At 46.6% G+C, this 14,414-nt stretch overlaps 1 protein-coding gene across 2 annotated transcripts in view; it reads left to right on the forward strand.

Moving 5' to 3' along the window:
* Positions 1-14,414, forward strand: part of LOC135898644 (DNA-dependent protein kinase catalytic subunit-like) — a 193,693-nt gene that overhangs the window by 64,447 nt on the left and 114,832 nt on the right. Inside the window, exons 39-42 of one of the 2 annotated variants that reach the window (XM_070523647.1) lie at positions 5,944-6,079; positions 6,607-6,699; positions 10,541-10,608; positions 12,294-12,396. In XM_070523647.1, the coding sequence (XP_070379748.1) occupies positions 5,944-6,079; positions 6,607-6,699; positions 10,541-10,608; positions 12,294-12,396 (400 nt within the window). The remainder of the gene's footprint in view (positions 1-5,943; positions 6,080-6,606; positions 6,700-10,540; positions 10,609-12,293; positions 12,397-14,414) is intronic. The other variant, XM_070523648.1, reaches the window with a different exon arrangement.

Consider the following 14,414-nt stretch of genomic DNA (forward strand, 5'->3'; position numbering starts at 1 on the left):
ACAGATGGCCAAATGATCCGATTACCAGCAGCTGCTTGCAAATGCACCTCTCAAATTGTACACCGCGCTAACCAAGACTGACCACCGGAACGCAGTAGCGTCCTTTTTCACATTAAGCCCAACTGCGATAAGATCCTATCGCACCCAGCGATAGTATGCTGGGTTAGGAGAGCGTAGCGTAACACACTCAAACATGCGGGAAAGAGGGGGAGCGAGGCCAGGTTGGCACGCATCTCTTTTTCTAGCACGGCTGTGGCTGCACAGGGCTGTCAGTGCCACTGAGTGCATACGCAGCCCGCGCACCCTGTTTTAGAGGTAATCTGCCATGTGTGCAAAGAGCAGACGGGCCGAGATTGCGTGCTATCATGTTCACTATCTTCCCACGCCTTTAGTACAGGAGATGGCATAATCTCAAGTTTTGCAGACACATTGAAATGAGAGGGAAACAAAGCATTCACTATCCACTTTCGGCACTTTTTAGATAGCGTCGTCCCACTGTGAACAACACTGTCAGCTGTGGGGGCAGAGCGAATGCAAAAGCGTGGCTGGCTTCATTTTGTAAGCAGATGTGAAGATATCATCAACTTGGCATCAAACCGTATATTTCATTGCCAACTCTCAGGTTCAACAAAATGAATTCTTTTTCTCATTGAAATTTGTTTTTCTGTTTGCTAATTTGGAAAATTTTGCAGCCTCTTCCGTGTAAGAAAATCCTGTCGGCGACTGCCTATTTGCACAGAAGGTCAAATTTCAGCACAAGTCAACTTCTGTTAATTCAACCCTGAAAGGAGTGACGAAAGTGATCAAATTATCCAGCGGGCCAAATAAACAAGTTGTCGAAAAAACGCCAAAACACACTGCTGATTCATTTGGGAATATTTGCCAGATTCTAACACACCCCCTAATCAAATGTGTGCACACTTTCGATGTGTCCAAAGCAATAAACTTACGTAGGAATGATGTTAAAGCTTCTGAACACTGTAGAACTGTAAAGATTGTTGCAGAACAGCGGCCAGTTTCCTAAAGTCAGCTTCACCTAACACATTTATTATTAAAAATTCAACTTCGCCGCAATGCATTTGTGTTGTGCGGTAAAGCAAGTAAACGTTGTAAAAGCGGTTTTGGTTTTGTGCCCGATTGCACTGTAGCATTCATCCAAATTTTCTCAAATGGAAGAAAGGCCCATGTTAGGATTGTTGTAAATATCGTGATCAAGCATTGTGAGCTATGGTTCATTGCTTGAGCATCATCCTAGGGCGGGCCGAAAATAGCTATTATCGATGAGTGACAACGTGTTTCACTATCCCCTTAGCTCTGCTGTGACAGATGCTGCCATCAAAGGGGTCACTACCTTTGGCCAGGATCGAACCAAAAGATTTAAATAACTGAGGTTGAATTAACAGATGTCTACTGTATAACAAAATTTTAATACATACAACAAAGCAACATGCTTATTTCACTGACTTCATTATATCAGGGTTTTAACAGTATTTCCGGAACTTTGCTTTCTGCTGAAAGATGTGGGGTCTGATGTGGGATTCCCACACCGTACTCTTGGGACAAAGGAACAACAACACAGTAGTGCAAACAATCACAAGGGCATTTATTGCACCTTTCATACATCAATGCCTGCTAGCCGAGTTGCTATCCACAAAACATGCCGATGGGCGCGTGACAAATCTAGAAGTCCGACTTACCGCGACCGCAAGCGAGCGAATATGTTCGCCCCATGCTGGATCCCAACGCCTGGTCGTTCGCGTGTATAGTCACGCGAATCGTGGCGCGTTCGAAGGCAGCCACGCGAGGCGGTCTCGCAGAAGCATGGGTCGCCGCGCGCACGCGAGAGACGTCCCCCGCCGTGCGCCGACCCGCCGGGAAAGAGGGTCGCTGCCCGCGCGGCACGTCCGTGCTGCTAGCTGTCTCCCATCCAAAAGAACAAGCGCCTTCCTTTCGGCGCCCAAGTAACCTCGCGGCGTTAGCAGCGCAACACTCGCGCCATCTCTCGCACTGCGCTTCAACCACATCAACCGCGCGGGCGTCACGCAGGCCACGCGGCGAAGCGCGAGTACAGGAGACGCGCTATGCGGGAAAAACATCAGGGGAGGCGCGAGGGTCGCGCATCCCCACATCCCCCCAACCTTAAATCACTTCTTATTCCGGCGAATCATGTGACACGGTCTAACATTAACCCGTGCTTCGCGAACAAGATAGTGCAACAGTGGTCGCGCCGAAGAAATGTCTACACGCTGTCCATAACATGCGAGCCGACTGTCCTTGGGTGCACCGCTGGCGTCCGCCAGTCACAGCAGCAGCTTTGCAGACTTGACGGCACGATGCCAGGTCAGGACTCCGGAAACGACGACGCACTAGTCGGTACGAGCAAGCGTCGCTCGCGCGGACGCGCCCTGCCGGCAAGAGCCGCCGTAGCTGTCAGTGACCGCCGGCTCTTTTGTCCGCCGCCGAGGGTTGTGAGCTGGATACAGGAGGCCGCCGAAGTCGCCGCGCCGAACTGGCCACAGCATCACCATCGCCCGGGATGGCTCGATCGTAGTCCGGGGCAGCAGCGCAGACAATGTGCAGGTGACGGCAAACCAGGGGTGAATCCAATCACACTGCGTAAACTCAGCACACTCGGCAAACACTAAAGTAGTGCAGGGGAGAGGAAGTCTGCATGCGCATCGCCCACGTGGTACGATGTTCAACTCGGCTAGCAAAAGATCGGGCAGCTACTCAGATGCTAAGTTCACGTGAACGAAGCTCGCTTCCTTGAGTCGAACGAGTAATTTCAATTCGTGCGAGGCTAACTAGAATGAGGTAAGCAAAGTGCAACACCTCAACGCCACGGTCCACCAGGTTGTGTCCCTTCACGTGCGACAGGCAGCTTCGTAAAGCCTTAGGCCTAAAGCATCGCTACCCTCAACGTTACTAGACTAGGTTCAGTTGTCAAACTCTCCGTAGGCGCCGTACATCGCGGGTGGCCCCTTGTCTTGGTTTGCCGCCAGAGGGCGGGAGCACCGCAAGTAGCTCTACCAGGGTGCAGCTCTGCGTTGGCGAAGGGGCTTGAGTCCTCAGACTTCGCAACTTACGTACTCAGCAAGTGTTTTCACCGATGCGTCTTTAAATGTTTGTATAGTCTCGCATTTAGAAGATTGATTAAAAAACTTTACGTAGCTGTGAAAATGCTGCTGCGCTGCCCCAGAGTGCGCTGTGGAGTCCTTAGTCCAGGGCCGCAGCAGCCCCGGCCGTCCACTGCGCTCTATATTAATCAGCTGTTGCTGATGAGTAGCTGTAAGTAGCTGATTAGTAGTTGTAATCAGCTGTTGCTGCTTAGTACTAATTAAATATTAATGCGAACGCATGAGGCGATGTTAGCGCGACCACACGATGGTCCAAGAAAGTCACGGGAGCCCAAGCGAACCAATCGAGGCAGTTCACGAGGCCAGTCAAGGCACAGTGAATTAGGCGAAGTTAATTAAGGCACAGTTAATTAAAATAGAGTTAAGGCCTGGACCTTTGGTGGTGGCAACGAATTACATAAATAGATGAACTAATTTAATAATTAGTGAATTAAGAACATTAACAATTATTGGATAATTGTTAATTAATATTGAATTAACTACGCATTACCTAACTGGGCGGATTTATAATAATTTGAATATCTCAAAGCTACCGCAAACATTACCTTGGTTGTGCTCAGCTACGCGGCATTAATCCGCATATTTTAAAACTCTGGCTGAAGTTAGCTGGGACACACGGTATATACACACTCTCGGCACTTCATTTCGGGATAAAAAAAATGAAGCTAGCACTATTTCTTTCATCAGAGCACCACATTCACAAGTGCAATGTTGAAACCTACGTGAGCTTTGCTCCCTTGCGAGCAGACTTGCACATTCAAAGTAAGTTATCACTGCAGGAACGGAGCATATATATGCATTCGCGTCACTAAATAAAATTGGATGATACGGCCCGTAAACTCTTCAAAACGCACGCGGCATTTAAAACGCATAAGAGTGTCGCAAAAATGCACCGAGACTGCAGCAAAACACGTATATATACAACGCGCCAAAACACATAAACAACGGACAGTGCTTCGTCGCCCTGTCCGCGCCGTGCTGACCGAGCAAAGTGCGACAGCAGCGCCACGAGATGCGAGGATCGGTGGTGGGTCCACGCTGTAACGGGAGTTTGAAAACTGAACCTAGTCTAGTAACGTTGGCTACCCTGACAACAACCGGCATCCAAAAAAAAACAACACCCAAGATGGGCGCAAAACCGGCAGCCGCGAGGAGACGTACGTCAGCTCTGTGAGGTGGTCCTACTCCGCTCGGTGCACACAGCATCCGAGTTGACGGCGCCCACCGTCCCAGACGGTGTCGGAGCGCCCGGTGCCAGGCCGCAATACCAGTCAGCCCGTAGTGGCACCCGTGGCCCGCGGCCACCCGGCTCCCAGAGCTGCGACTTCATCCGAATCAAAGAGATAGAAGAAGCTATTTACATAGGAAATTGGGACCACCCACGAGGCTTCCGTACTCACTCGTTTCAGGCTTGCCACTGCTCCGCGGGCGCTCAGCCTCGTTCTCCCAGGATGCAGACCACGTGGCTCGTACCAACGAATACCATTAAAAAAAAAACTTGCGAAAAGGCTTAGTATGTTGACATGTTCAAACACACTACAGCCACCGCCGCCTCGCTCAAGAAAGCACGCCGCTGACGCTAGCGATCAAAATCCACGGTAGGCCTACGCTTCGGTTCAAACAAAGGTCTCGAACGAAGCAACACTTAAAATTATCGTCCGATGCCCCAAGAGTCCCACGTTTGGCAGCCAGATGTGGGGTCTGATGTGGGATTCCCACACCGTACTCTTGGGACAAAGGAACGACTACACAGTAGTGCAAACAATCACAAGGGCATTTATTGCACCTTTCATACATCAATGCCTGCTAGCCGAGTTTCTATCCACAATACATGCCGATGGGCGCGCGACAAATCTAGAAGTCCGACTTACCGCGACCGCAAGCGAGCGAATATGTTCGCCCCATGCTGGATCCCAACGCCTGGTCGTTCGCGTGTATAGTCACGCGAATCGTGGCGCGTTCGGAGGCGGCCACGCGAAACGGTCTCGCAGAAGCATGGGTCGCCGCGCGCACGCGGGAGACGTCCCCCGCCGTGCGCCGACCCGCCGGGAAAGAGGGTCGCTGCCCGCGTGGCACGTCCGTGCTGCTAGCTGTCTCCCATCCAAAAGAACAAGCGCCTTCCTTTCGGCGCCCAAGTAACCTCGCGGCGTTAGCAGCGCAACACAAGCGCCATCTCTCGCACTGCGCTTCAACCACATCAACCGTGCGGGCGTCACGCAGGCCACGCGGCGAAGCGCGAGTACAGGAGACACGCTATGCGGGAAAAACATCAGGGGAGGCGCGAGGGTCGCGCATCCCCACAAAGATTACGGCCAGTTGTTTTTATAGAGATTTGAACAATGTGTGGTTATGTGCATGAATACTCATTGCAAAGGCTCAGTGGCTATGGCAATCTGCTGCTCAACACGATATCGTGAGTTCCATTCTTGGTGGTTGTGGCTGCATGCTGATGTGTGCAGAACGTAAAAATGCTTGTGTGCGACACCTTGGATGCGCATTAAAGATGCACATGGGCGAAACTGATCTGAAACCAGCTCAAACGCAGTGTATCTGTGCATATTGTCAGTGTTGTCTTGCAGTCATAATTAATTAATAATCACATTACTTAAACATTATTTAATGAACTATATTTAACTTAATTTTTCATCTGGAGCCGTCTTCTACAGCGATTTGTAGCCCAGGCATTGCTTTGGGATGTGACACCCCAGGAGTCAACCACGATCTGGGCTTGGGGATGCTATTCCCATTCTGCTGCTGTTACCTTTGTTGCCATTGTTGTTCCCTCATGTCATCTTTTTAATTACAGGTACGGTTCGACATTGTCATCCGAAGTGATGAAGCACTGGCCCTCGCTTGCTTGCTTTTTCAAGGAAGACTCCCCTCAGACAGCCGTCAACTCTGCAGTCCTGGTTTTAGAAAAGCTTGTGCATGTGAGTCCTGAGGTAGGTGGAAATTACGCTCCGGATGTCGTGTTGTGCTATGAAAATTCTCACTGCTCTGAAATATACTGCTGGCATCCTTCTTTTTTTGCACCTCTTTTGCCAGAGCTTCATAATTTGTAGCACAGCGATTTGCGTTCTCTTTATCTTCTACAAGGTTGTTTTACAGTATCCTGTCTACTTTTGGCAGTGAAGCACCATTCTTTAATGTGTGAGGGTGGCCAGAAATTACTAGTTGGTCCACTGTCCTTCTAGCTGACTTTACGAGAATGAACAAATACCGACTTCCCCAGCTGTTTTTATTAATTATGAACCGACAGAATGTTCTTATTATCCAATGATTCGGCTCAACAAAGTTTCTCGGGAGGTCTGCTTTATTGTGAGAATTTTAATCTCAACTATAACAGTTTCATAGTCGAAGTAGCGTAGTAAATTAGACAGCTTTACTGGTCATCTCATCTTGTTGCTAACGCGCTTTAGTTTCTGAATCCTTTCTGTCTCTTCCTCTTCTTTTTTGCATTTTCTGCCAGCAGATAGCAATACCAAAGAGCCCCCACTTTGAAACCCTGTTTACAATTCTTCTCAAGCTGTTGGAACGACCAGGCGCTACCCTTGTTGACAAGGTAATCTCTTTCACATCTGTGTCATTGAGTTCTTTAGATTTCTTTAGAGAGTTGATTGAGTTCTTTAGAGAGTTCTTTAAATCCAGGTGCCATAATCAATGAGGTGCCAGTGCTTAGTAGCTTAAAAAAATTGTTGCAGCATCCGTACTTCGAGGATGATTGGAGACATTAATATGATTAGCAATTTATATTAAAATAGGCATGTAATTGGTCGCGGTGTACGGATACCAAATAGTAGATTTAAAATTGAACATGACATCATATCAAGAAAGTCGAGTATCAAATGGAATATGAAAAATTTATTGCAAAGTTTAATGCTTACAAATTTTCAGCTAGAAAACGTGGTGCTGCACATTCTCTGGAGTCTCTTAGCTTAGCATAACAAGAATGTGGCACGCTAGCAGTAACTTCGGTACATGAAAATCAAGATGTACAGTACGGTCTACTCTTATTAAAGGGAACACCACATTAGTGTGCCAGTACTGATTACAGCTCAGTTCTGGTATATTCTAGTATAGTACAAGATCTTTTCATAGCAGCGCAAACTACTACATAACAATATGAAGGGCTGGAAACTATATATATATATTTTTTTTAGCAAAATATCTGTTGAACAGAATCAAGTGCTTTTTCCCGTCCAAAGCGAAAGGATTAGGGACGTTATGTTGCACTGTATGAGGATTCCAGTTTAAAGTGGACATGTGTTTCATGGCACTCCTTTAATTCAAAGAAAGTTTTGTTTTCCAGTTTTCCTCTGAAAAACAGATAGACTTTTCCATATTTAGGGCAGGTAGGTCAATCTGCACGATAGATGAAAGTGCGGACCGCATGTGACGTGACTCAATCGCCGCTTTTGCATAGCCATTGTTGGTGCTGTGCAAGTCAACCGCAGTTGGCGCCGACGATGAAGAGCAGGATTGTGAAACTGGGAGGGCCATGACATGTTCGTGCGCCCCTCCTCCCCCCCCCCTGCATTCTCTGCATACAAATTAATGCAGCCAGGCGGTCAGTGCACTAGTCAGACCTAACTTTCACACTCACCGTGTAAATTCAAACCTAGTTTTGTGAGGAGTTGCTCAAAGCTATAAAAAAAGTGACTGATGTGCATTTACAAGCAGCGTGGGGAATGAAAGGTCGCCAGGCAGCATGTTACTAAGATGGTGGCCGTTAACAACTTTGTTGCCATCCCGTACTCTTGCTTTTGTTTAGGAGGCCATTTGTTCACTTTCTGAGTGTCGCACAGCTTCTGCAAATACATCTGCATCCATTCAGCACCAAACCGTAACTTTTGTTGCCGATGCCTGATTGGGCCTAACGGCCTAGACATTATGGCCGTGACGAAAATTTGCCACTAATGTGGTAAACGGCCTGAAGCCATTGCGTAATGCTTGCTCCTGATACGTTCATACGGGTGGCTCGTCAGTGATTGGTACCAAGGTCAAGCGTGTGGGTTAGATTTACAGCTGTTGAAGCTGCATTAAATTTGTCACAGTTTATCCAACACGATCTGCGTGCCTTCCAGTGGCTAATCAGCCCACTCTTTGCATGTTTTGTCATACTTTCCGAAAGACAAAATGCTGTTGTTATTTTCTCTGTCCACGTCACATTATCATTATCTACAGAGATGGCCCCGGCTGATACGGTGCCGGTCTGCGAATTCGGACATTCAGGCGCTCTGTGTACCATCGCCGTGTCAGGGTGGCGTCAGGGAGTGTACGGAGTTTATAGTGCTGAAGTGCTCCCACAAAGTCCGCAACCGCGTCAGGGGGCACGTAGTCTGCGGCATGCGCGGCGCTCCTTCTGCATTGAAAACGATGAAGTGAGGTTCTCACTTGCGTGGCATCAAGCACGAGGGGCTCTGTGGCGCACGCAACAGGTGGCACTGCACGGTTCTTTGCATCGAATATAACGCATATTCAGGAGATTGAATAGTAGATATTCAATTTGAACTTCCACTGTTTGATTCGATTTGGTGATACTCAAGGATTATTATGAAGAGCATCACATTCCCAGCGGCACATACCAAGTTACCCAAGTTGGCGTGGAAGGAAACAAAAATGGTTAGATCCGGACATGGACCAATACCGAAAAGTATGTGAAGTATCCTAAAAACACTAATTGCATTAAAGCAAGTACCCTATTTAGTCGCATAATGATCACACTTCTTCGTCAAAAAAATTGACGCAAATTCAGGGGTGCGATCATTACGCGGGTTAAATTTCTCGCGAAAAGAAAGAAAAAAAGTTTTTTTTCATTCCGCATTTGCTGCGGGACGACAACAGGTCAACAAATTAGGCGGCTGCTGCTGTGTGTAGTGCAGGGGCACCGAAACAAAAATGGCGGCCGGCGGAGCAAGTCGAACGCGCCGAACACGATTTCTTTGTCTTTTCGTGAGTACATTACATGCACTGAAACAGTTTCTTCCGTATCAATAATGAATAATATTGTTAATATCGGCAAGTTTGCGTCAATAACGTAGCCATGTCCATTTCCAGGGGACAGAAACAGATGGGCGCGCTTAGCTGCCAGTGACATAGAAACACATGGCGGGCATGCTGCGGAAACTGCAGCATTTGTCTTAACTACTGTCCTAATACAGCACGTTTCCGCTAAGGGTGGGCGAATATTTTAGCTGTGTTACAAGTGTAGGCGTATAAATAGGGTGCACTTCTAACGTATCATTGTAAACATGGCTGCCATTGTTGCCGCTCGCGATTTGTTGCGTGCCCACGAGTGCAGACAAGAAGAATCGAAAGGCGCCTTTTTTGTAGTTGACCACAACCATTATAAAGCCTACAAACACTAAAGCCAAGGCAAGTTTGGTTGGAGCTTTTTTTTTTTCTCTTTCTTTCTTCTTCTTCTTCTTTTTTTTTTAAGTGTGGAAAGTAATAGAAGGAATGAAATGGGGCATCTGCTTAAGAATGTTTGGTGCATGCAGACCGCCTGGTTTGTCCTGAAGAGTCGTTCACCTAGCATTCGACAGATGGTGAGCGCAATCCTTATTAGCTAGACTTGGCTCACAACATATCGCTGCAGCAAGTTCGGGATGCGATCATTACACGGGAAATAAAAAAAATCGACTTTTCACGACAAAATTCAGTGGTGCGATCATTACGCGAGTGCGATCATTATGCGAGTATATATGGTAGTGTTGGTGAGGTGCCGAAAACACTGCTGTCAGTTGAAGGTATGCCTGAGATCAAGGTTACCTGCTTCAGTAGCTCCGCAGCTATGGCATTCTGCAGCAGAGCACATGGTTGCAGGTTGGACTCCCAGTCATTGCCACATTTCTACAGACTAGAGTGTCAAAGATTGTATGATCTTAAATTAGATTCAGGTGCACATTAAAGGCATCAATTCAGTCAAAATTTATCTGGTACACCCCTGATTACGGCATTCCTCGTAGCTTCAGCGCTACATTTGGGCGTCAAACAGCGTCATTCTATCAGTGAGATCAAGCCAACTTGTGAAATTGGTTTTCGTTTAATTTGGCATGGGGACTAGGCTTAGCCCACGTGGCTTTCTTATGACTTGAACAAAAGTTATGCCCCGATCAATGTGTAGTCTTCATCAACGTTTCATGGGGCACAAGATCTTGGAAGAATCTATTTCTGCAGCCTGGCATCTGAAAATTGGACCAAGACAGTGAGCTACTTTACTGGCTGCATGGAAAAAATTGATTTGGAAAATGCATGCCCTGTAAACTTTTGAAGCTAACTGTACCTCATCTTCAAGAAAGTAGCACCAGTCTTTAGTCTATAGCCTTTTCTGCAATTCCAAACCTTATAACTTCAAGTTAATGTGAAGATTTTCATTTCCAATTCGCTTGGTTCTTTATTAGGTCCTCGCACTGGGTTTGCTTCCAGCGTTTGCAACCGACACACGTCAAGAAACGTGCGACAGGCTCAGGTAAGACTTGCAGTGAAATATTTACTGTTCGTGGAACTAGGCTCATGTCAAACCTCGTGCGCCAAGGTTAAATCATGCAACAGAACAATGGTGGTAAATGCATTGTATTTATTGTCGCAAAGTAGCATAACCCGCTACTGTGATTTAGTGGTGATGACATTCTGCTGCTTCCAAGCACAGCGTCGCAGGTTTTGCATCAGGTGGCTGCAGCAACAGTTTGATAGGGATGGCCAAATGCAGAAACGGTGACAAACTGCGCTTTTGGGGGCATGTTGAAAAGCCCCAGTCGTTCGAATATGATCCCATGCTATGGTACCTGTCAGCCCCACTGTTACCTGAGTTCGTGAAACCCCACAGATCACTCTCTGTTTCACACATAGCAAGCAATACGATGAAGGCTTAGAGAGACTTCTTTCACAGCTTGTATTCTCAGCTATTCTGTACCTTTCGTTCACATTGCATGTGAACGAAAGCACAGGCATGTGGCATGTCATCCTACATGACCTCAAGCCTCACATTTTTATGCCTCAAAATGTGAAGTAATTATTACATGGAAGGCACCACAGATTGTAACCTATTTAATGCCATACAAGCAGAGCTACATGTTTCTGCGACCAAAATATAGTTTGTTGCATACTGGCAGCATGAATGTGCACTAATAATTCATAGTTTGACGTAATAGCTTGCGTCCACAAGTTAGAGTAGTTGCAATATACAAAGTAGTTATTCCGTAGAAAGTATTGCACATCAAAAACAACCTCACTGCAAAACTGTGCACAGAGTGAGACTTCAATGACCACACTATTTGCTTATTTATTTATTTATTTATTTATTTATTTATTTATTTATTCATCTATTTCAATACCTTCAAGGCCCGAGGGTGTCGCAGAAGAGCATCGCCTGCCAATTATGTAACGGGAGGTACACCCGTGAATAAACCAGAAGGACGACAGCAAGCCCTGAAACGTCTGCTCGTGCCCATTATTGTATAAAAATGTGGTGGCATTACATTGTAAGCTCTAGGTACTAATAACGCTGTCGCAAACAATTTTGACCTCGTTCTATCTGTTTCGGACACTTCGGTCCTGTTCAAAATGCAAAACTTGTGAGGGTACAGCAAGGTTGAAGTGCACTAGTTGGCGTGCATGAAATCTCAATGTAGCAAGGCTCAACCTGCATTTAATTTTATCTGTATTGAGTTGGATCTGTATTGACTTGAGCATGTTTTGCTTGCCACAGTAGCTCAGTGGTTATGGCTTTGCACTACTGAACACGGGGTCGCGGTACAATTCCTCACTACTGCAGATGCGTCCTTTAGCTGCGCAGCCCCTAGTGGTCCAAATTCATACGGAGCCCTCCAGTGTGGCATCCCTCGTGGGCAGCTACGAGAACATAAAACTCGCACAATTTAATTTTAATTTACTCGAGCTCATCGAACAGTGTGGGTTTGCGGCAGGCATGTATGGAGGAATAATATGGGAAAGAGTTTGAGGCCTGCGTGAGGGAACCAACTCCTCCCGTGGGTTGTCTGGACTTTTGTCTCCTTCCTCTAATTATTAGAAACCGTGGGTTTGACTGGAATGGCCGCAGTGTTTCTGAGGACGCTTGTAATAGTTCTGCCAGGCTGAGCCCAATCTCTCGTGAACTGTTTGGTGGCCTACAAAAAAACTGCTGGCTGTGAACAGGGATGCCCTGGAGAACATGGTGCTGCAGCATTTTCCTATGGAGGTGTCCAAGTTGCTCCCCGGTGCGCCCGAGCTGCTGTCCTACACCCAGGCAATGCGCAAGGTGAAGTTTGATTGATTAAGCATCGCAAGTGAACGTTTTGTTCTTTGTCTGAACTGCAAAAACTTTTCTGTTTCCCCATACAAAAGGCATATTCAAGATCATCTAATACCTGAGGTGCGTAGCAGCGGAAAATGTTTTTGTTCTTGGATAATGTTAACAAATTACCGTGGCTGTATTTCAATGAACCAGATTCCTTGCTTTTTCTGTGGATGTTCCTGTGTTCCTAATGGAGCTCATCGTTACTTTGCCTTGCTCGTGGCATATTTGACTGGCAATTCTACAAGAATTGTCAAAAGACAACCTTACAGCTGTATTACTAGAATGAGCTGGTATAGTGGCAATAATCTGGCTCTTGAGTTGCATTGGAGGCTGCTTATGCTCCCAATAAAGCTTAGCTACTGTTCTACATGATGCTTGTAAAGCGGCCGGAGCACTTTGCCGCGGCCCATTGTGCCTTCCGGTTGCTGTGGCGTGCCATGTGGGTCAACAGCACACCTACCAACTCTCTCGAATTTTTCATGATGTTCACAAATTTGGGCCCATTGTGCTATTTTACACATGTTGCACCAACTTGGTTTACAGAAAATAAGTTCTTTTCACGAAAATATTTTAAAGGCATGAGACAGAAGCGCAGGATGCACAAAAATAATATGCAAATTAAAATAAATTGTGATGGTACCTGTGTGGCTCTCTTGTGGCAGCAGAAGACACCATACGCAGGGCACTTGCTTCGACCAAGTGTACTAGGACAAGTTCCTGAAACTGACCAAATCAGAAACAGAAAAGTCGACGGAAGTCACTGTGGTCTAAAAACAAATGTGTTTGTCTGTCTCTGCTGCTCCAAGGTTGCTGCTGCAGGTGTGCTGTGTCTAAAGATGAATGATTATTAATAAAATGCGTATCTACCCCACAGTAGGTATATGCTGGTATATAGTAGGTATATAGTGTCATTTCTTCTCCTCCTCTCTTTTGTTACCTGGTACAGTGAAAGCTCGTTAATTCGAACTTCAATAATTCGAATTTATGGATAATTCGAACTGTACGATTTGGTCCGGCCAAGCTCCACAGAAGTCTATGTATAAAAAAGTCCGTTAATTCGAACGCGAGAAGGTTCCCTCACGGATAATTCGAACTACGCTCACCTGGCACACTGCCAGAGAAAAGCGCCTACTGCCTACACAGAAGGCTGCATTGCCTCCGAAACAGAGAGAACGGCGAGAGAAGGCAAAATCGGAAAAAAATCTAACCGACGCGGGGTGAGCCAGAAGGCAGTGGCGGCTGCCGCCTCTCCGTTCTACGTAACCTCCAAGACTTCTTGCCCGTTACGAATCTCGGAGGCTTTGCAAATCTTGTACAGCTGCTAATGTTGTGCGGAGATGGCACGGCAAGTGCCGAAACACAGCGAATCAAGTACGTCGCAGCTGCGCTTGCAATCAAGAACCAATGAATCAGGGCCTTCGCCACCTTCACATGTTCAGCGTCTTTGTCTCGGCAGTCTTCATCGGTTGTGCACCTCTGTTTTCAGCTTAGCAGGTATCGGCCGTCGCGAATCGTTGTGATAGTGTTAAGTCTTGGCTAACGTTCGTTTCGGTGGACATCGGTGGTGTGGCACAGTCGGACCCAGAGCTTCGACTTGAAGATGGCGTGTGCCCGCGGCACACGCCATCACTTTCTGACACGCCAAATTTCTGACATGCCCTACTGCTTCCAAATCACAGTGTACTGTTGCTCTCCTTCACTTTCGTTAGTTCGAACTTTCGTTCATTCGAACTGAAGCGGCTTCCCCTTGCGGTTCGAATTAACGAGCTTTTACTGTAGTGCCTGCATGTATTTTTTGTGAATAATAATGTTTACGAGTCGGTAGGTATGGTAAAACAATCTTTTCAGCAATTCTTAAAAATTGTAAAGTAGACATAAGTTTCTTTTTTTCTGTGTGTGTGTGTTTCACATTAATCCCTCCTTTGGGCATAAATGGAAATGCAATAATCGCTCTGTATATCTGAAATTCACCAATTAGC

The sequence above is a fragment of the Dermacentor albipictus genome, chromosome 8, assembly GCF_038994185.2.
Source record: "Dermacentor albipictus isolate Rhodes 1998 colony chromosome 8, USDA_Dalb.pri_finalv2, whole genome shotgun sequence".
Classification (NCBI taxonomy): Eukaryota; Metazoa; Arthropoda; class Arachnida; order Ixodida; family Ixodidae; genus Dermacentor; species Dermacentor albipictus.